The 22,141-nt window shown below is 55.2% G+C and overlaps 1 protein-coding gene and 1 long non-coding RNA gene across 5 annotated transcripts; one reads left to right on the plus strand and one right to left on the minus strand.

The window, feature by feature from the left end:
* Positions 1 to 9,838: 9,838 nt before the first annotated feature.
* LOC109455735 (uncharacterized) lies at positions 9,839 to 18,357 on the minus strand. Of its 3 annotated transcripts, XR_012489943.1 has the most exons (5): positions 18,056 to 18,357; positions 16,130 to 16,250; positions 13,978 to 14,035; positions 13,625 to 13,762; positions 9,839 to 12,726 (listed from the first exon to the last, which is right to left on the minus strand). It is a non-coding gene; the product is annotated as an uncharacterized LOC109455735 (long non-coding RNA). The 3 variants fall into 3 exon arrangements; XR_012489941.1 differs by having other exon boundaries at positions 9,839 to 13,762; XR_012489942.1 differs by lacking the exon at positions 13,978 to 14,035 and having other exon boundaries at positions 9,839 to 13,762.
* Positions 18,358 to 18,430: 73 nt separating this feature from the next.
* PSMG3 (proteasome assembly chaperone 3) lies at positions 18,431 to 20,429 on the plus strand. 2 transcript variants are annotated; one of them, XM_019747505.2, is made up of 3 exons: positions 18,431 to 18,524; positions 19,157 to 19,394; positions 20,007 to 20,429. In XM_019747505.2, exons 2-3 carry the CDS (start codon positions 19,179 to 19,181, stop codon positions 20,157 to 20,159), a joined length of 369 nt encoding a protein of 122 aa, XP_019603064.1. In that variant the 5' UTR covers positions 18,431 to 18,524; positions 19,157 to 19,178; the 3' UTR covers positions 20,160 to 20,429. The 2 variants fall into 2 exon arrangements, with proteins under 2 accessions (XP_019603064.1, XP_019603065.1); XM_019747506.2 differs by lacking the exon at positions 18,431 to 18,524 and adding an exon at positions 18,528 to 18,694.
* The last annotated feature ends 1,712 nt before the right edge of the window (positions 20,430 to 22,141 follow it).

A 22,141-nucleotide genomic window follows, 5' to 3' on the forward strand; every position in this document is an offset into this window, starting at 1 on the left:
ATAACTGCCCAGTACAGTCTCTGTGGCATGGACAACTGCTCAGGGGGCTCTGAGACTCCCTAATTGGATTCCTGACGATTTGGGAACTAACGATATGCTCAGCTCCTTTTTAATTGGCCTGATGCTGGAGATGGCGCTGGCGAGAGCCAGGGGGCGAGCTCTGACACAGAGCCGTCAGCAGAGCTCCTCAGGCAGCACTCCGCCATGGCAGCCGCCCCTCCCCTCCTAGAGCCATCGCCCCAGAGACCCTTCTCCACTCCACCTCCCCCCTCCTCTCCCTGCTGCTGTCCCGGGGCTCTGTCTGTCTGTTCCCAGGCCTGTCCCCACATAGATGCATCCCCCTGGTCAAATCCTTGGGGGCTGGGGGGTACCTCGTTATCAGTATCTGCCTCCCTGGCTCAGCCTCAGCCATTCTGGTGTGCGGGCAAGCCCACCAGCGCTTCCGAGCCTGCCTCCGCCCGCCCAAGATGCCCGCTCCCCTGGTCTAAGTTCCTGTCGCCGGGTGCACAACACCTGCCTCTGTTCTGAGCCTCACGTTCCTCATTTCAACATGGGGACAAATCGCTGGCTCAGCCTCACCCTGGACTCGCTGGCAGGCAACATGCCGTGTGTGGCCTGGCCATGGAAAGATGGGTCTGGGCCCTGCCATCCACCTCCTTTGGGGGTGTCCAGGCTGGCCACGCATGCACGGTCACTCTGGGTGACCCACCAGGCAGCCCGAGCCCAGTGGCAGCCCAGCTCAAGGGGCCCACAAGGAAGCCCAGGGCTGTGTCTTTGAGATGCACTGCTCCAGGAAAGGGCTGCAAGGCATGCTGGGAGCACAGGGAAGGCACCCAGCAGACTCCAGCAGGGGTCCCGGGGAGCCTGCCTGGGACCCTGCTCTGAACCCATTGGGCTTGCAGGGCCTAATGTCCATCTCACTCCAGGCCCCTCTTCTCCCAGGAAACCATTATCTCTGCCTCTGCCACCAGCCAGCTCCGCACGTACCAAGCCAGGGCCATGAGTGGACACAGGGTCCCCAACCCAGGCACTGACGCTGGCTGCCCACATTGTCCATCTGCAGACTCTCTTGTCCCTGGCTCCACGACATCGCTGACCCGGCCAGCAGAGGCTACAACCCCTCAGGACCCTCCTCCAGGCCTCTCACATGTCACCCCCCCCCCACAGGGGGCGGCCCTCAACCTCTGCTCTAATCACCTCCCCACAGGCCATGCCCAAGTGGCTCCCTGCCCTTGGCGCCCCCACATCCTGCAGGCGCCTCCAACTCAACAGGCCTGAAAAGGAACTCACCACCTTTCCCTGAAAGCCTTCCTCTCCCTCTGCCTCCCCGCCTCAGTGAATGACACCACCATCCAATCAGCTGATCCAACCAGAACCCTAGAGATCAGTTCTAGATCCCACCCTCTCCCAACACCTGCCAATCCTGCCAATTTGACCTTCTAAATGTGTCTGGGAGCCACTCATTGCCCTCTCTCCCCACCCCCACCCCAGTGGGCTGGGCATCAGTGTGTCTGGGGCTCCACCCGCCCAGCACCGTGTGGTCCAGTTGGGGCTGTCAGGGGTGGTGCCCAGCCCCTCTCCAGCAAGTGACCAAGCTGATCCGCTGCAGAACCGTTCTCCTGGCCATAGTGACTGGTTCAGGATGGCACGTGCCTCCACCTCTCCCAAGGTTTCTCTTCGAGAGATAATGACTGCCCTTGCTTTTCAGGCCAAGACATACTGGGAGAGCATCACGTGAGAAGTCCTGGTGGCCACTGTCCCTAGCTACATGCAGGAAAGGCACTCTTAGGAAGACAGGGACTCGGAGGAGGCAAGAACGACCTTAACTGAGCCGGTGGATCCAGCCGCACCTAAAGCCCTGGGTGTCCCGGGTGGTGGCTGTGGATGGCCATTTCCTTCTGTTGTCACTGTCGTGCTCCCTTCACAAGTCCTAGGGGCCCGACTGCTCTCCTGCCTAAGGAGCGACCCCTAACCCGGTCTCCGAGACCCTTCTAGGCCACAGACCTGGTCCTCTTGCCCTGCCTGTCAACCCCAAGGCCCCACTGTCCACAGACAACCCACTGTCCCCACCTCTCCAGCACATGTGTCCCCCCTGTCCCCTTCATGCCAGAGGCCCAGATGGGAAGGAGTGACTTGCAGTCCACCAAGGACACCTGACCTTTGAACTTGCTGTTTCATCAGCTTAGAACCTTTCTGCCACGTCCCATGCCTGTGGCTTGGCCAACTCCTGGCCGTTCTTCTTGAGGACCCAGGACAGGGCAGGTCACAAGGACCTTGCATGCATCCCTGTAGTCCCTGGCTTTGCCCCCTCAAGGACTCACCACAGGGCAGCGTAACTACCTGTCAGTGTATCTTTCTCTCCCCTTCCGCAGCTCCGCCTGGGGGTGGGGAGGGCTCCCCTTGCCCCTCAGACCTTGTACAGCAGGCGCTCAGTGCAGCTCTTGAACAGTCGAGAAATCCTGCGCTCCAGAACTCAGCAGCTCCGGGTCCCAGCCACTTCCTGGACAGCCCTGTGCCTGGCACATAGTAGGTGCTCAGTAAAGGTGAAGGCACGCTGGGCAGTGCCATCAGCTCCCAAAGGAGGCCAAGCACCCAGCCCTCTTGCCCCGCTGGAGGCAGGGTGACTCAGCCAAGCCGTGAGTACTCAGCTCCGGGCAGACCTGGAGGGCTCGGTGAGGATTAACATTAATATGCAACTTCTGGGACAGACACCTCCTGCTCTCTGTGGTTCCACTTTTCCAAATTCCCTCCTTCCCTAGTTCTGATTTTCTTTTGTTGGATTGCTCTGGCTTTGCCCTTGTGAAATCTCATTTTATTCCTCTAATTTACTCAAAGTTGGATAGTTTTAATCTCATCTAAATTATTAGCTATTCTGTCAGTTTAACAACAGCACCTACAAATGTTTGCCCATGGATTCACCAGCCTGTCTTCCAGGTAAGAAATCTACAGCTTCCTGGAGGCAGCCCCCTGCCAGGGTGCGGCAGAGCCCTCTTTCCTGGGGCAGCAGGTAAGAGACGGGAGGAGAGGGAAGGAGAGAGGGGGAAGGCGGAGAGCCCACTGTGGGGGTGGCGGGTGCCTCAAAGGTGACTACTGAAACCACGAACAGAGGTGTCTGTGTCTGAAACCCAGATATTAAAAGAAACAAAGGGATGAGTGGCTGTGGACGGTGTGATGCAGGGAACTCCCACCAGTGTCCTGGGGCCCCGCCTGTCCTGGCCCAGCAGGCTTCTTGGGGGAGGCAGGGTTTCAAGTGCTTAACAGGAATTTGTTACTTCTTAACAGCTAACATTTATGGAGCATTTCGCATGCGCCGGACACTATTTTAACTATTCTCTAGAAGATAACCAATGTGCCTGACCAGCCTATGAGGTGGGCACTGTTGTTTAGCAGCTTTGTGGAGGTGTAGCTCACACCGCACAATTCACCCTGTAGGAGTCTCCGGTTCCGTGGCGTTAGTAACTCACAGCTGTGCAGCCACCACCTGATGTTAGAACACACTCACACCCCAGGAGAAACCCTGCCCGCCTCAGCCCTCAGCCCCAGCCCTGCTAACCACACACCCACTTCCTGCCTGTGAATTTGCCCCTCATGGGCATTCCACATATGCGGAATCACACACACATGGCCTTTGTGTTTGGCTCTTTCACTGAGAAAAATGTTTTCAGGATTCACTCACATACATATCAAAACCTCACTCCTTTTTTCTGCTGTTGTGAAGGTGGGTGCACAGACTTGTGTGAACATGTGTGTCCACGTCTCGTGGGGAGACACCTGGGGTGGGAACCATCCGAACCGTAAGCTGTTTTAAAATGAGCCTATTTGGAAGATAAGTGAAAGGACACTGAAGAGCGATGCTTTAGGACACAGCCTACATCTGTGGGTCCCAGGATGCTGGGGCTTTTCTCTTTCATTTCTGTATCCTCTAGCACTGAAGGGACCTTCCATGAATGGATGGATGGATGGATGGATGGATGGATGGATGGATGAATCCAAGGGATCTGGGAGAAGAGGAAATAGAAGAGAGAAGCGAGAAGTCTTGTTTTCATGGCTGTGACGTGGAGCTCTGGCTTGGGCTGGGGCACTGAGACCACCTGGCCCAGGTGGGTCCTGGAGGAGACCTGAGGGAGTGACTCTTGGCCCCCACCAGCAGCTCAGCCACATTTCCCCTTGTCCACATCAGGGCGTCTGCTTTGCTCTGGGAATCAGAGCTCAGAGCGACTGCCTTCATCGCTAAGGCACTCTTTCCCAATCTTTCTCTTAACAACATCTCCCAAAAACTGTCATTTTGTTCCACACTGTCCGAGATGGCTGTGACAGCCTGTTAAACCAAGTAATGAGAGGAATAAAACCCACTCAAACGCAAGGCCTCCTGGCCTTCAGCGGCGGCACACAAATCCTGAGGCAGTAATTTAGTGGGAGGGAGCTTGGAAGGGTTTTGTGGGGGGACCACAGCGCCAGGCAGCGGGAGAGGCAGAGCCAGGAGAGCCGGACTACCCGTGGGTCCTGGAATCTGCTGTGGCCTGACCCGCGGGGCCCTGCCATCTCCGAGGCTGAGCGGCTCCCTCCAGCTCCCAGGCTGCACTGTTTGCATTCAGAAGCTCAGGTTTGAGCCTCTGCTCCCAGGTGGTACGTCTACAGCCCAAGGCCCATGGGGCTTGCTAAGTCTGCACGACAGGCCAGCCTGTCACTCGTAGGCCTGGCCCGGCTGGCTCTCCGTGGGTGGCCTTGCTCCTCCTCTTCCCACTGTGACAGGCAGGTTGCTCCTCTCACAGCCCCCCCTCCCGCACTACCTGCCTGAATCCCAGTCTTCCAGAACCTTCCCACCAACAGGTGGGGCTTCTGTGTCCCTCCCTTTAACCTGGACAGGCCTCTGTGATCACCTGGATGAACAGAGCAGGCAAAGGGAGGCTGTGTCAGTCAGCGGGAGCAGCTATGACAAAGTACCACAGGTGGCAGCTTGGACAGCAGACATTTGTTTCTCCCAGTCCTGGAGGCCGGACGTCTGGTGTGGGCAGGGCTGGTCCCTCCAGAGGCCTCTCCTTCTCCCTGTGTCCCCACATGGTCGACCCTCTGTGCGTGTCTGTGTCCCGGTCTCCTCTTCTTACAAGGGCAGCAGTCAGATTGGAGTTGGGCCAACAGCCTCATTCTAGCTTGGTCAACTCTCTAAAGACCATTCTCCAGATACAGTCACATGCTGAGGTCCTAAGGGTTAGGCCTTCAGCATATGCATTGAGAGGACACAGTTCTGCCCCTAACAGGTGCTATTGACTTCTAAAGGCTGGAGTCAAAAAGGTGATACATTTGCCCCTTCAGCCTAGCAGTCAAGCTGTGAGGGAGCCCAGGGTGGGCATGGGGCGGGGCCCCGGGGAAAACAGGACAGCTGGGCCACCATGGGCTGGTGGGTTTGTCCTAAAACCAACAAACCCCATTAGAGTCAATGCCATTGCTCGACTAGACTCACCGTCCTGCAGGCTGCCTCTCCTGCCCTGACCCCCAGCAGTGAGTGGCACAGGACTGGCACATGGGGCTTCTTGGTGGACATGGGGCAGGTGGGCAGGCGTCTCATGGAGCTGTGGTGTCCAGAAGTGGGAGAACGAGGGGAATCTCAGCTGGTTAGTCAGAAAAAGGGATGTTGTGTTTGATCCCAAGGGCCTCACTCAGGGTCACTGGCAGACCACAACGTCCAAGGGACAGGACGGTAGGGCCTGGACATCAGTGGGGGGACATGTGGTTAAGGACTTGGAGGTGGTCAGCAGCAAAGGGAGATGAGGGGCTGGTATGAGGAGGGGCACAGGAACGATTCTGTGTCTCCAGAGGGCCAGACACACAATCAACACTGACAGACTTCTCACAGCCAAACCTGACCACATGCGATCTGGCTGCTCTGATGGGTAGTGAGCTCTCCGTCATTGGTGGTATTCAAATAGAAATAGGGTCAGGGACATCCTACAAGGTGAGCAGTTGGGCCTCGTGCTCCCTTGGGTTCTTCCCTTCTGATTGCTGCTGTCCCAGCGGGCTCTAGGGAGAGAGCGTGCATTTCTTTCGGTCTAAAAATGAATCCTTGCTTCTCATCTTCTCTGTCATGTTGAGTCCTACAGTAACAGCTGTTAAGAAATCACATTTGTACCTTCTCAGGAGCTCTCTTGAACTTGGAGTGCAAATTAACTTCATGTGATCTGAAATATAAAAGGTCGCTTCTCGCACAAGTTAAAGCTGGGCGACGCTTGCCAAGCTCGTGAGCATAGCAGCTTCTGCGGGGAGTCAGTGGGGAGGGCGGGCGTCCTCCAGCTGCCACACTCACAAGGACGTCCTCTCCCAAGGCCACTGGCCCTCAGTCACAGTGTCCTCCCAAACGGTGGCCTCCTCATCCCTGAGAGCCGCATCTGCTGATCAGCCAGCCTCCCGGGGACTCGTGTCCTCTCTGTGGGGCTCAAGGCACTGAGCCCAGGCTGCCCGCCATGTCCCTGGCTGCTTCCCGCAGGCCCTTCACCCAGTCACGCTGGGAGAGGGCAGGGCAGAGGAGCCTTCAGTCTCCATGCTGCCTGGGGACCCAGCCCTACCCTTCCAACATTTGCACATGTCCCCACATGCAGACAGATGCTTCCAGAGCCCCTTGGACCTGACCCCAGCTGTGAAAGGGGCAGGGGCGCTGGCTTCTCCCCTCCTCCACCTGCTGGCCTTTCCCCAGCACCCGGACCAGACTCCCTTTTGCTGTACCACGTCCGGGTTGAGACTCCAGGACATAACTAGCCGGACCCCTGAAGTGTTAAATGGGAGCTAAAGGAATTGAGAAATTCTTTCCTCACAGGCCCTGGTTGTCCCCCGTTTTTCCCTTCCTATGAGCCCCACAGAGCCGGCTCTGCAGCCCCAGGCAGACTACTCACGTGTCTGTTCTGCGTGAGATCCTCCCTCCTTCCCACCCTGGGGTCTCCAGGCTCAGGGCTCAGCCCTGGAGATGAGAGACTTCAAGGCAACATGAGAACGTGATGGTTTTGATACTGTCAGAACGTTGTGTCATCGCATATGAGTGGGGCTGATGGGCGCTCAGTGTGGCTGCAACGCCACAGTGTGGGGTAAAGCATCCAGGCTCAGAGGTCTGCCTCAGCAGGCCTCCGGTTTCTCATCCACAAACAGGGACCAGACGAGCCCACGTCAGAGGCCTTGTAACTGAGACAGTGTGGAGAGTGTAGCTCCACACCTGGTACCCGCTGAGTGACCAATGCAGGATGTGAGGGAGGGGGCCCCAGGGTGGGGCCCAGAAAGCCTTCACAGTGTCCGGAGAGACTAGGGGGTGGGGGGATGACCAGGGCACACCTCTGCAGGGAATCCTGCTCCAGCCACACATCCATCTGGGAAACCCTAGGACCCCGACTGCGGGCAGCCATCCCCTCCTGGGCAGGAGCGCCCAGGTGCTGGGAGAGGGACGGAGGAGGAGGGTCCAGCAGGAGTGGCCGTCACCCTAATGAAGCCATCTCACCGTCATAATGAAGACCTCATGTACCTCCAGTGACACTTAGCAAATCCGGGCACAAATAAATAACCCAAGTCCAATTGAATTAACCTTCAGCTGATCAGCACAGCTAAACAAATTATCCCGCAGCCCAACGAGATTACAAGCCCAGCGCGGATGGGCTCACTGGGCGGGAGGGTTCATTGGGTTTAACGAGTTTACGCAAATGTTCTTTCCCTGGTTTCGGGCCACTTAGCTCCCAGTGCAGTCTTTGGGGCCACGGCCCGGGGGCTGCAGAGGAAACCGAGGCATGGCATGGGCCTGACGGGGGCAGGGAGACACCCTTTCACATGCAGGAGAGAAGATGCAGGTGGCCCTTGCATGCAGTGCCGGTGCCTGTGATGGAGCCAAGCCTGATTGCCAGGGACACAGGCAAGTGTGGGCGGCAGACACCATGCGACCCTCACAGCCACCTGTACTTAGACCCGGCCACCCCCGGAGGGGCCTGCTTTCTAAGGTCCTGTCTGTGCAGGGCCTCATGCAGGGGCTAGTCTCCCCACTCAGTTGGAGGGTGGAGGAGCCCTGAGGGGCCCCACCCTGCAGTGGTGCAGGCTGGGTATTTCCACGCCTCCCCCACCCCACAAGGCCAGTCTCTTCCCAGCTGCCATCACACATCCACCACCACTGCATGTTTCAGAACAAAGGGCACGCAGCTGTCTGCCACCGCAAAGCAGAACGGCTGCTGGCTGCAGGTGTGTTTCTGGCCCTCTGTGCAGAGGCAGGAGCCAGGAGGAAGAGCGGTACAGCAGAGGATGTGCCCATGAGAGCAGCGGCCGCAACGTGGCAGCAGACAGCCAGGTACATTCCAAAAGAACCAGAAGCGGGGTCTCAAAGATACAGGCACCCTACATCCCAGCAGCGCTGTGCACAGGCGCCAGGGGGCGGGAGCAGCCGGCGTTCCCACTGTGGCCTTGACCACATAGTCCAGCTTCTATTTCCTGGCTCTGACTGGCCTGCTCACGCTGGGGTCTGACCTGTAATCCTGCGTGTGGCCTGTGGGTGCCTGGCCGTCTCCCTGGAGGATGCAGCCTGGCTGTGACTCCATGCCACCCCTGCTGTGCCCAGCACAGGGTCTGGCCCTCAGCATGTCTGTGACATAAATCACAGATGTCAACACCTCAGCAGGACAAAGAGCTTTGTCATTAGGTGACTGTTTGGATGGGGGAGGGAGACACCCCGAGGAGAGAGACAGAGAAAAGAGACAGAGCAAGAGAGAATTGGCGGCTGCCCTCCTGGGCAGACCAGCGAGCCAGCCCTAGCCAAGGACCAGGTGGGGAGGCCTGAGGGAAGGGGGAGCCCTGAGGGAAGGGAGAGCCCTCTTCCCCCAAGTAAGGAAGACAGGACACCTGGGTTCCTCCGCCCACACTGGGCCCCCCCCTTCCTCATCCCTGCTGTCACCTGCAGAGAGCGTGTGCCGTGGGCTCTGCTGCCCCCCAGAGGGGCTCGTTAGTAGCACAGGCGCTCCCCGCCCAGCTCTCCCTGGGGGTGGGGGGGCCCCTGCGGCCTTTGGAGCAGCCCCGGTGATTTCCCTGCCAAGACCCAGCTCAGATCCCCACTCAGATCACCCGAGGGCTGTGGGTGCTCCCACACAGTGCAGGACCCCCTGGCTACAAGGTCGCAGGTTTCCTGCTTTCCCCTTTTCTTTCTTTCTGATCATAAAGGTTTCTAGCTATAAAAAATATAAACAGTACATAGATGTGTAAAAATGAAACTGAAAGCCCCACTTAATTCTACAACCCCACCTGCCCAAAACGGCCTCTGGGACACACAGTAATGATTGGCTCTTTCACCAGGCAGTGGGTCTGTGTTTCCAGAACTCTGCTTACAGGTCTGTCTCCTTTTTCACAGCTGTTTTCCTAGAGGAGTTTTTCTCCTTCCTTTCAACCCTCTCTGAAACCCCTGCCTGTTCCATCTGTTGGAGGCGGATTATTCCTGTCCTCACCTGACTCTGCCCTGCCCTGCAGCTACCTGCTCATCATCTCACCTCTGGGGGGAGGCCCAGACCCGCTTTTAGCAGAAAACGTTCACTGAGTGAAAGACCAAGCTAATGTTTCTTTCCTGATGACAGACACCCATGTGAAACCATCCTATGCCCAAAAGGAGAACAGATGGGCTCACACAGCTGAGAGACCAGCGGCTCACACAACTCTCTGTGGATGGTGGATGGGTGGATGGGTGGGTGGGTGGATGGATGGATGGATGGATGGATGGACGGATGAAGGATGGATGGATGGATGGATGGATGGATGGACGGATGAAGGATGGATGGATGGATGGATGGATGGATGGAGGATAGATGGGTGGATGGATGGAGGATAGATGGTGATGGATGGCGGATAGACAGGTAGGTGGATGATGGATGGATGGATAGTGATGGATGAATGGATGGCTGGATAGTAGATGGATGGGTGGTGACTTCAGCACCTTCAGAGAAAGCCCCAGCAATGCGATGAGGCAGTGGAAAGCAGACCTGTGTGCGCTGAGGGGTAGAGGGTGACCGTCTGGGCAGGCCCCTGGCAGCACCTGCTGTGGAAGGAGCTGACTGCACATTTTAAACCCCTTTGTGTTCTGGGGTATTATAGGCATGCACATTGCACCTGTAATGCCTTGTCTGTGTCTGCCTCTCCCTGGGCTGCAGGACCAGGCCCTCGGGACTCCAAGCACACACGTGGAGCCTGGCCCGGGGGAGGTGCCCAACACAGGTGTTCAGCAGTGAGCAAAAGGAGGAGCTTCTTCCTGTAAGCTTTCCAGTGCCACACACAAGTCCCCATCTCTGCCCACCCTTCCCCACACAGGGGAGAGGGGACAGGCATGCTTTTTCTTGGTGGCAGGAAGTAAAAAATGGGTTTGAGGAGCCTGTGTGTGTCCAGGGCTTGTGGGCACAGCAGAACACCGAGAATTCATGGCCTGGCCGTGCACAACGGATGACCATGCTGCTGGGTTTGGGGTGACAGTGGGCCTCGGAAGGCCAGGTTTGTTTCCATCTGTTACTATCATTTATTCTGATGCTCAAATTGTCCTATATTTGGCCACTACGAGCGTCTTCACCGAGCTATTCTGTGGTAAAATACACAGAAAATTTACCATCGTTACCATTTTTAAATGTACAGCTCAGTGGCAGTAAGCACATTCACACTGTAGTGCAGTCGTCACCACCGTTCTCCAGAACTTTCCATCTTCCCCAACTGACACTGTCCCCATGAAACACTCCCTCACCATCCCCTGCCCGCAGCTCCTCACCACGTCCTGCTTCCTGTCTCGGTGAATCTGACTCTCTAGGTCCTGTCCGCGGGATCATGCGGTGTGTGTCCTTCTGTGGATGGCTGATTTCACTCAGCATGACTTTCCTTCCTTTTTAAGTCTGAATATATCGGTACGGGTCCCCGTGTGTCATCCATCCCTCCACTGCTTCCCCGTTGGCTGCTGGGAACAGCACTGCCATGAAGGTGGGTGTGCAAGCACCTCTTCAGGTCCCTGCTTTCATTCCTTTCGGTATAGACCCAGAAGGAACTGCTGGATCATAGCATAATTCTCTGCTGGAGTTTTCTAATTTCATGTAAACTTAAAGCCACCATACTATTTACCACAGCAGACGCACCCTTTTACGTTCCTCCTTGCAGTGCACAAGGTTTCAGTTTCTCCACATCCTCACGTCACTGTTGTTTTCATGCTCACAACACGAGGCTCCCACCCGCTGGGTGCGAAGGGCCTTCATGTAAAGCGAGAGCCTGGGTTGGAGGTGGGTTTTTCCATCAATTACATCTGTTGTTGTTTGTTTGAATTATTCATTCACTGTTTTTTATTTACATACGCCACAGTTCACTCATGACGAACAGTTCTAAGAATGTGGACAAATACGTACATCATGTAACACCACCCCAATCATGATACGGAGGTGCCCTCCCCCAAGAAGTCCCCTCGCCCTGTCTGCAGTCAGGCCTGCCGTCGCCCAGCCACTCACCTGTCCCTACACCATGAAGCAGCTCGTGCAGCAGCAGCCGCTTGCGCCAGCCGCTTGCACCGAGATCCAGGCGTGCGCGTCACCAGTAGCTTAGAGAAGTGCCCCCCCCTGCACAAGGCTGTGAGGGTCGGCGTCCTTTCACCTGTGAAAACATCAGGGTTCTGTCCAGTTTGGGGCCACCACAGAGAAGGCCACTATAAACACTCACGTCCAGGTTCTTATAAAAAGCAAACTTTCATTTCTCCTGGGGCGATACCTAGGAATGGGGTTGCTGGGTGTTTACCTTGGTTAAGAATCGCAGAAGCTGCTTTTCCAAGTGCCTGTGCCACCTGCATTCCCACCAGCCCCACAGGATGCTCCCGCTGCTCCCAGCTCTGGCCAACACTTGGTGTTGCTGGGTCTGTTTTAGTGTTTTTTTGGAACATTCTCATAGGAGTTAATAGTATCTCACTGCGGTTTTCAGCTCAACCATGACGTACAGAACTGTAGATGTTCGGATTTGGGAAAGCCTCCAAAACTCTGAGTCCAGCCCCCAAATGTGACCCCTCTGTCCTGAGTCCTTGCCCCAGATGACCGCCTGGTCGCAATTCCTCCAAAGGAAGGAACCCCTCCACAGCTGCACCCCCTCCCAGTGCAGGAGCTCGGGAGTAGATTGGAGGCACCCACGGGCCATTCGACAAACGACAAACGACCAATGAACGAACGGGAGGCCCAGGCCGCGAGGGGTTGTCCAAGGTCGGCAGCAAGGTGGCATCCGAGCCCAGGAGAGGGCCTGCTTCCTCCCAGCCCATCCTCCCCCCACCCTGAGCCCTTGCTCAGCACAATGCAGCTGAACAGACGTCGGCGTGGCCCCAGGATGTGCAATGCTGCCTCCGTCCTCCCCCTGTCAGAGCAAACAGGGTGAATGAAGCACAGCGGGCCTCCATGTGGACCTGCAGCTTTGCGCCGGCTCCACATAGGGCAACGACAAGATGGCTTCCTCCCTGGGAAATCATTTCTTAAGATACTGAAAGAAAGGCTTTTGGAAATTGTGAATGGGTTAAGGTCTCACTTATTAAAGAACTAACCGAATAGCAGGAGACGTGAGTGTTGGGCAGCGTTCAATGCTTCTGATGAGAGCGGCAAGCCTTGCGCTGGGACGAGAGTGTCACGTTCAGGTTTGACTCAGTTCGGCAGAAAGCAGAGTGACACACCAAAGTGTCAATTCTGGGCCATGATGGCATTGGTTCAAAACGGCATTTTCTTTGTGTTTACTCTGTGATGGTAAGTGAAAATACTCCCATCAACATATACCTCCAACCATCCCCCGGCCACACAGACCTCGCCAGGCCGGGCTGAATCCCCCACAGCCAACAGGGAACACCACCGGCCTCCACAGGAAAAGGCTGTTTTCACTTCTGCCCCTGCACTGCAGGCATCTCAGAAGCAATCTTGAAATGCTCCCGGGGAAGAGGGTTGGTTCCCTTTCTGGATGAACTGCTCCTTACAAACTAGACTCAGCTTTAACGGTATTTGTTAATTTCCCTTGGGAAAAATTTGAATTTCACATAAACTGGAGTTTTGTTTTTGTAATAAAATATATGTGATCTTCAACTGGTTGCCTTTAATTTCTTTTTCTCCAAAAACCTCAGTGGCAAATGTTTTCTTATATCCTACCCCCTCCCTCAACTTAGACATTCCTCATTCGGAAAAAATCATTCGCTATCTTTTCCCAGATAACTGGGTGCTGCTAAGGTCAGCCTGTGTTATGGAGCACCCGATTAAAACTGTTTCTATTTCTGCGCTGCTATTTATTCCAGGGTCTTTGTGACCACTGTGTTGGGGACACTGTGCCATATAAGCAGCTCTGCAGGCAGGCAGCCCTGCCACCAGATTCAGTCACACCCACGGCGGCAAATAAAGGGCAGCGATGAGGCTGCGGTGAACACGGGGGTCCCCAGGGCACAAGGTCTCTGTCCTCAGTGGGAAAGATGTACAGACATAAGGTTGGCCTCGGCCTCCTGCTGCCGTGGCAGCTTTTCGTGCCACTTACAGACTGACGTCCTAATATGGCACGATCGGCTTCTGTATGTCCCAGCCTTTCTCCAGAGACAGGACTGTGGCATTACGACCTCACAGCCTGAATGAGAGTCAGAGGCTGCTGCGATATTTACCAGACCAGCCGAGGGGAACTGGGGGCCATGCAGACTGGCTAACACTGCCACTGCTGGTTCTTCTGCTCCTTGCAGACGCCGGTGTGTGGAGAGCTTGGAGCCACTGATCCCGTGAGGGCCTCTTATGTGGTATCGCCCCTGGATTTCAACGACCCATGGAAAGAGGGAAACTATTAAACACCCTGCATGTGTCAGGCCCTAAATTCAGCCCTTCTGCAAATGAGATGTCATTTAATCCTCCCAATTATTCAACATACAAGAATCGGTTCCTCCAAAAGAAATGACACAGATGAACCTCACGATGCAAAGTGAGAGAAGCCAGACACACAGCCACACCGTGTGCGTCCACTTACAGGAAATGTCCAGAACGGCACGTCCAGAGACAGGAAGTAGATGGGTGGTTTCCAGGGGCTGGAGGGAGGGAAGGGCGGGGACTTCTAAGTACTTTATAACTTCCATTTATGATTTCTTCTTCGACGTACGTTATTTAGAAGTATGCTTTAACTCCCAATGCAGGGGAAGTTGCTTTCACATTAACTTATGTTTTAAATACTCATTATCCAGGGCTGGGCATGTGACCCAGAACTGGCCAACACATGGATCCCATCTCCTGGCCACAGTGACTGATTCAAGGTCAGGCTCATGAACCAGGCTGTTCTCCAGAGACTCAATCCTGGCACTTTTACTGGGAGAACTGGGAGAGAAAAGCTACTGAGGTGTAGAAGCTGGTGATTTTACCACAACACAGGGACAGCTCTGTGAGAAGGGAGCCAACACGACGACTGCAGAGTGAAGAGATGGGGAGAAGCTGTGTGAGTCTCTGGTCTCTTCAGCAGTGAGAGCCCACCTACCACCCTTTCGGGCATGAGATGGTTTCACAGGGTGTCTGCCACCCACACTTGAAAAAACCCTAGTGGTACATCTTCCCTCACTCTGTAACCCAAATATAAGAAAATATCCATATCTAAGGCCCATGTCTCAGGCCTGTACCATAAATGTCACCTCCCACTGTCTGCTACCAGCTCCTCTCAGAGCCCGATAAAGGACGTGAGCATGATAATCACTTATATACGGTTCCACCTCCTACTGCATCTCACAGACACCGGCGAGCGGGTTGTGTCTGCAAGACCGTGACTCAGGCAGGCCCTGCACAGAGCGTCCTGCGAGGCCGGACACCCAGGCCACAGGCCAAGGCAGCGAGCGGCGCCTTGAGTGTGACTCCGTCCTAATCCCGGAGTTTGACATGCGCCCAGCTGTCCCCCGGCTGGCACCCTTACTGAAGGGTGGGAGAACAGCTGGCCAGTAACAAATGTGACAGCTACACTCATAGAAGCCTGGTGACCTGCTGCACGTGGGCACCTCGGCCATCAGGCAGGCGCAATAGTCATCCCCAACAAAGCTGGGAGACCAAGGGTGACTGGGCAAGTTACGCAAAAGTGCAAAGTGACGTCCAAAGAGGTTGATTGTGAAGGTGGAATTCTGACCCATTCCAAGACTGTCACACCCTGTCGGTCCCTACTGCTGAAGTTTCCATTACCTGAGTGCCTGCAGTCATGAGGCTGCACAGGAAAACAGAAATCGTCGCAACGCCGTTGCACTAATGAACTGATTGTTTACACATGGGGCTCTGCTCAAACCTCCATTGGGGGTAGATTCAGAATCTCACACGCGCATACCCAACATTGGAAGGCCTGCAAGTCACACTGTGACGCTGTGGAGTCCAGTGCAAATCAACTGCAAAGTCAAACTGTCAACCTCAAGAAAAACGAAAGATTTAGGCCACTCATAACTGTCTGACTGGGGGATGTTCAGATGGAGCCCAAAGCCATGGCAGCTGTCGGGGGACCTGGAGTGCTGGAAAGGTGTGCAACTGAGAACACGGAAACTGACAAGGCTGCTGACAGGATGGCACTTCAACAAGAAGTGAGCTGAATAGCAAAGGATTAAGGGAGGCTCTTGGGAAGGTTGATGGCATCGTCATACGTTTCAGCAAAATCACTCCTATGTGTGGGGCCAGGGACTCACAGTGACGCAGAATGTGTTGAGCTATCAGTTTGTTGGAAAATTATGACCCTGCCAAATTGACACTTGATTAATTCTTTGTTGGTTCTACAAGTTAGCATATAATTGCATTCATAACCTAAAAGTCCTTGAATATAAGACAAATTCAAGATCTTTTCCCCTTTTTTATTTTTCAAGATGAATTCTCAAATTCTCTTTCCCCACTATTGACACCGTTACAACCTGATTTCCTTTTTAAGTGAATTCACGTAGGGATCTTTCCAGTCCAATGACTACCTTGCGCTGGAGAACAGTCTATAGCAGGCAGTGAGCTGTTCCACAGTTCTGAGTGATGCGTTCTGCCCGCATACCCAGGAGGTCCCCAGGAAGCCAGCCCCTGTACCGCCACCGCCCAGGCCAGGACAGCCTTCCTGCCTCTCGCTTCCTTCCTGCTCAGTCTTTAGCAAAGATCTACACCAAAAAAAGTAAAATGAAAGCACTTACGTATTTGCTTAAGTGTCATCCAAACATCGCCCACTTTGTTCTTCAGTATCTCTTTTATAAAGGTGATAGGTCATTTCAGAGTTGGTATTGGGGGGGCACCAGATTGCTTGTGTCTATTTATCTATAGAAAGAGAACGCACAGTAAGTAAATAAAAATGAATGAACCTTTTGAAGGTTCCACACAGCAAAGCAATACATTGGCAATTTGATTTTTGAATGTGTGGGGGTGGATGTGTTTAAATTTAGAACCAACAAAAACTTGGACTCCCTGAGAAATTATATGCTTTCTTCTTTTTGTGTTATTGGAACCATGAAACTCAGAATCTTTCCCTCTGTGAACTGGCTGCAAAAAAGCTCAAAAACAAGTTACCTCTTGATTTTCGTGTCTGTTTTCACCATGTTTTGTATACATGCCTTTTATTTTAGGCCACCAGAAATCATTTTAGCAGGAGCATGCTTCATTGGATTTGATTGGGTTTTGTAAGGAGTTAAGTTACTAGAAAAAGGAGTAAATGGTGGCCAAGGCTCCCTAAGGGGTATGCGGTGTGGTCAGGCTGGGCTGGGGGGGTGCGCCTTGATGAGGCTGGACAGAAAGTCGTGAGTATGGGGTTTCAAAGGGATGTTAACCCCCGAGGAAGACTCTCAAGGCTCAGATTGCTGTGGTTAGCACAAGACCCCCTCCCAACCCTGCCAATAACACTTCCAGTTTGGAGGAGGATGAGCATTGGTGGGGGATGGAGGTGCTCTCAGGGGTCCTGGGGAGAACCAGAAATCATCCTGCTACAGGGGCAGCACTGTTCTCTCCTCTTCCCCTTTACTTGGGCATATGTGACATGAGACCAGTAATTAGGGTAAAGGTTTGCAGCTCATATCCAGGCCTATCAGCTTTGCAACCTTGGGCAAGTTCTCAGAACCTGAACATCCTGTCTATAAAATGGAACAATAGTGTTCCTACTTAATGGGGTTAAAATTAAATGGGTTACTATATATAAAGCTCTTACAACAACGTCTCGCACATACTAAGTACCAAATAAACGTTAGCTGTTCTTGTTATTGTCTTGGGCACAAAAGGACATCCCAGATGGGCTTGGGGGTGCAGAGTCCCCAGCACCAACTGGGCGGTTAAAGGGCTCTGTGTTACTTCAGGGCAGAGCGCTTTGACAAAAATTCTCTCCTAGACCGGACTCTACTGAGACTCCCCTGACCTCTAGTTCAACTAGGCCTCTACTTTTGGACTCTGTGTTGTCTCTGCATTTTCCAATTTTAGCAAGACTCTCCCTTCCTCCTTATCTGACTAGCCTCCCCCACCTCCCTGGTGGTCTGATCACCTTAGCCTGCCTTCAGCAAGCCCACTGCTAGGCTGGTTCAGCTAGACTCCCCCCACCCCTGCTGTTTTCTCTTAGCAACTTCCAGCCCACTGACCCCTCCCTGCTCCTCAGCTGTGGATTCCCACTGGCCCACGTTGTAGCTGGGATTGAGATCGTTCTATACCGAGGTCTCTCGTGCCCTAGTGCAATAGTCCTTGTGCAGGAAAAAGGGTTCCTAGGGAAAGTAACTTCACAGGGTGATTCTATCATGAATTGCTAACTGAGCCGGTCATGGTGGGCAGTCACGTCCCCCGGGCATCCGACTTTAGTAAAAGGTTTACCTCTGCCTTAAGCAACCCTGCCCACCTTCCTGTGCATCCAGGCTCACACAGCTCCGAGACAAGCGAGCGCGTCATCTAAACGCCCCTCGTCCCGTCCCCACCGGGCTCCCTCCCACCTGCATGTCAGCTTCCTTAGTTCGCGCCTTCATTTCAAATTCATAAAAGAAACTGCAAACTGTCTCTCCGGAGCCTCTGAGACCTTGCTCCCCGGCAGCTGTCATCAGTTTGGCTCAAATGAACGCTTATAGAATTCTCTGCAGGTTTGTGCGTTTTCTTACGTGCACATCCTGAAAACTTTCAGCAGTTAAACTGTCCAGCTCCGGCTTTTCTCTGACAGCGCCCTGTGCTATTTAAGGCTCCCCCAACCACAGAGGTACAGGGTCCCCCTCAGGAGGGCTGGAGGGCCCCCTTCCGCAGAAGCCGAAGTGCCTTCCCTGAGGGCCTGCGGCCGAGGCCATGGGTAGGGGCCGCTGTCCCTTGCCCCAAACACCCGGCGCCGTGTGTAGAGGCGCCCAGCCAGGCCCTCCTACGGAGCACGGAACCCAGCGGCTCAAGGGCCGGGAGGCCGGGCCAGCGGACAGGCCAGGGCACCGGAAGTCCCACAACCTGAACTTCCGGCGGTGGGAGCCGGATGAGTGGGCGGGCCTGGGCTCGGAAGGTGGAGGCGGGGCCTGCGGGGCGGGGCTACGCCGCGCGGGGCTGGCCCCGCAGCGCCCGCGTGCGTCACTTCCGGCCGCGGTGAGCACGGTGAGCGCGGGCGGCGTGGCGGTGGGGGGTGCGTGCGAGCGGGATCCACAGGGGGTGGGTGTCCCCGGCGGCCCCGCCTCGGCCGCCCTCTGCCCCGCGGCCTCCGGGTCTTCGTCCGCCGTGGGGGTGGCGCCGCTTCTGGGGGCCGGCGGTTTCCCGAAATACAGAAAGTGAGACCTCAGGGGGACCCCGAGGGGCGGCGGGCGCGGGCGGCGGTGCCTGCGCCGCCCGGCACCCGCGGAGCTGGCTTCCGCGCGGGTGGCGGCGGCACGACCGCGGGAGGCACAGCGGCGCCCTCAGGCCCGGAGCGGGTCGCGCGGCGGCGCGGGGCGGGCGCGTGGGAAGCGCTGCTCGGGAGGAAGCGAGGGTCCGCGCCGCGCGCCGCGCACAGAAGCGTGTTTGCACGGTCCGCCTTCTTGGCCTGTCGGTCTGTGCGCGTCTAATCAGCGACTCTGGGACGTTCCGGTGAAACCTGCGTTGGGCAAACGTTTGCCTTTAATGGGCCCCCGCGGGTCTCTGGTTTAATGCCAAACGGTGCTGCGTTGTAGTCGCGCGGCCGCCCGGCGCCGACTGACTTGCGCCCTCTCCTCTCCTCCTCGCCCTCCCGTCCTTCCTTCTTACATAAACCGAAGGTGCCGTCGAAGGGACTCGACCATGGAGGGCACGCCGTTGGTGACGTCAAAGCAGAAGACGGAAGTGGTGTGTGGGGTCCCCACTCAGGTGGTCTGCACGGCCTTTAGCAGCCACATCCTGGTGGTGGTGACTCAGGTCGGGAAGATGGGTACCCTGGTCGCCCTGGAACCCACCAGTGTGGCCAGTGACGTCAGCAGGCCTCTGCTCACCACTAAAGTCCTCCTTGGACAGGACGAGGTAAAGGGTTGGGAAGGGAACCCCGTGGGGAGGAAAAACTGCCTCCTGGGCTGTTTTGTGAACACAGACCCGCAGTCTGGCCGCCTCCCCGTGCCATCGGGTGACAGCATTTCCTGGGGCCTTTGTGGGTGTGAGGGCATCCACCTGCCCAGAGTTGACGCTTTTCCCAGCCCATCAGCATTTTACTCAGCAGATAAGTGAAGCTATTGATTTTGTAACATGGGCCTCCCTCCTCAGGTTGACCCTGTCACGATACATTATGCTAATGAGTGGCTGACTTTGCTCCATTGTAGAAAGATCCTCTGTGAGATTTGACAGTTTTCCTCTGTGCGTTTGTCTTTCTTGAGTCCTCCCAGATTAGAGATAGTCGGAAGAGACAGCAATCAGAAAGCACTGAGAAGAGAAATTTAATGATGCCTCCTTAGCAGTGTGTTTATATGACGAGTGCTGAGTCTCGTTAAACTCTGAATCACTGTCGTATCGAACTTCTCAGATGGCGATTTAATGGTGGTGTGGGAAGCCGGTCTGGGTTCCTGGGGGATACTTAATGAAGGCATTAAGGAAAACAGATTTCTTGCAGTTAAAGTGGTTTTCTCCCCTTCCCTTCACCAGCCCCTCATCCACGTCTATGCAAAGAACCTAGTGACATTTGTGTCTCAAGAAGCTGGAAACAGAGCGGTCCTCCTTGCGATGGCTGTGAAGGACAGAAGCATGGAGGGGCTGAAGGCCTTGAAGGAGGTGATACAGACATGCCAGGTGTGGTGACCCTGGAGTTAGCGGCCACACCTGCTGCTCAGCGGGGCCATGTGGAAACTCAGACCCCTCCGGGTGACTTGAAGACCCTGCCTTCGGTCCATCGGGAGGAGGAACTGGAGCCAGAAGAAATTCTCATGTCTCCGGCAGACTTCTCTCTGGCTGCCGATACCATCCATGGATGGCAGGAGGATGTGGGTGTTGGGAGAGTCGTGACTGGTCCTCACCAGGGTCCAAGGAGTTGCACATATTTGATAATTGAAAGATGGTCGTGCCAGTTGATGTGCAGTATCAGTTATTGGAGGAAAATTTTTTTGTACAAATAAGTATATAACCCAGAATACCTCAGCAGCCTTCTTACGGGTGGTGAGAACCTCAGTCACACGGCCGAGTTCAGTTTGGTGTGCCTTAGGTTGGGGGCCAGCCGGGGAAGACCGATGGGGCTGACTGCCCCTCCCCGGGGGCGGGGGGCGCCGTGGAGTGGGAACCCTGCATGTGGGAGAAGGGCGTTTCCCCCAAAGGCCTGGAGGTAGGAGCACGGGGAGGGCAGGCAATACTGCTGTTAGGCTGCAGGGTGTCCAGGCTGCCTGAATGTGACATCCGTGGTGGGACAGGCGGAGGGCTTCTGTGCTGTGCAGAGGCCTCGGCTTGATCCTGAGCTCAGTGAGGAGCTGCTGGAGGGTTGCAAGTCAGGCTGGGTCTGCCATTTGGAAACAATCCCAGGAAATATTCCCAAGGATTGGCAGGAGCTTGGGTGATGCGTTGGCTTCAGATGGCATTTACACCACGGAAGTCAGCTTCTGGCTGCCCAGGCCTCTGACAGTAGCCTGGGACCCACCTGGGCTCCGTCATCCCCCTGGTCACAGTGACGCATGTCGCTGGTCGTACGAGAAACCAGAGGACAAGTCTATACCATTTGACTCTTAGTCTCCCAAGAAAATAGGGGCCACTAGAAAGTTGAGTTAGGAGATGAGGTCTGGAAGCAGGACCGGCTGGGGTCCCCAGAACGGAGCAGCACCGATGACACCCCTCCTGGGAGTTCAGGGTTCACATAAACACCTGAGAAGCGCTCTGTGTGCTCTTGGGATTATTGGTTTCTCTCAGAACCATCAGCCTCTGAAATCTGAGTTTCTTGATTTTAGAAGCCCCTGTCTAGGTCAGGTGACAGACCAGCTGAAACTGCTGGTCCAATTTACAAGGAATGTAGAGCGTGGGTTCCGGTGCTCGGCCTGTGTCCCGTGCAGAGCTGTCGTCCAGGGCACAGACCAGCAGCAGGTTGACACGGCAACCTTAGTGTTAGGCATCTCGCAGGCTTCCCACCAGGGCCTGCGTGCTTTGGGACACCAGGGAAAACAGGCAGGCCCATCCCTGGGAGACGGGACTCAGCTTTAGCTCAAACACTGCAAATACCTTCGTCCCTGCCCAGGCAGCAGGGCTCCCACCTACCTTCTTTCTGCCCCCAGTGACTTGTATGGCAGTCTGAGACCCCCACACCTTTGAGCTCCCTCTACCTGCTTTTACACCAGCATGCCCCCTAATAAGATCCTACACAGTGCACCCCCCTTAGCGTCTGCCTCATGAAGGACCAGGACCGACAAGTCTTACAGGCACAAAGGAGCTGACACGAGAAGGGAAGGGACTATCCACACAAGTGAGGAACCCAAAGATGACTTGTGTGTCATGACGACAGGTGTGGGGGCTCAAGTCGCTGCTGGGATAAAGGAAACGGGTAGGAAATGAGAACGCAGCCTGCCTGGTCTGGGAGCAAGGGCCTGGCATCGTCGGTCACACTTAGAGGGCACACTCAGGTAAATGCCAGTTCACTGGCTTACCATTCACACGTGTCATCTAAAAAACGTGTTTGTCCGTGGAACCCTGGTTTCTCTCAGTTCACAAGTGGGGAACCTGAAGCCTGGGTGGGGTTCCGATCTGAGTCTAAATTCAGATTTGCAGCATTTGGAGCTAAACGCATAACTGAGATCAGCTCACACTGC

The sequence above is a fragment of the Rhinolophus sinicus genome, linkage group LG10 (genome assembly GCF_036562045.2).
Source record: "Rhinolophus sinicus isolate RSC01 linkage group LG10, ASM3656204v1, whole genome shotgun sequence".
NCBI lineage: Eukaryota > Metazoa > Chordata > Mammalia > Chiroptera > Rhinolophidae > Rhinolophus > Rhinolophus sinicus.

Bases quoted from the DNA above. Each gene is read 5' to 3' on its own strand.
- PSMG3 (XM_019747505.2), top strand. From the start codon at position 19,179: ATGGAGGGCACGCCGTTGGTGACGTCAAAGCAGAAGACGGAAGTGGTG. The intron at 19,395-20,006 runs GTAAAGGGTTGG...TCCCTTCACCAG, and splicing joins TCCTCCTTGGACAGGACGAG to CCCCTCATCCACGTCTATGC.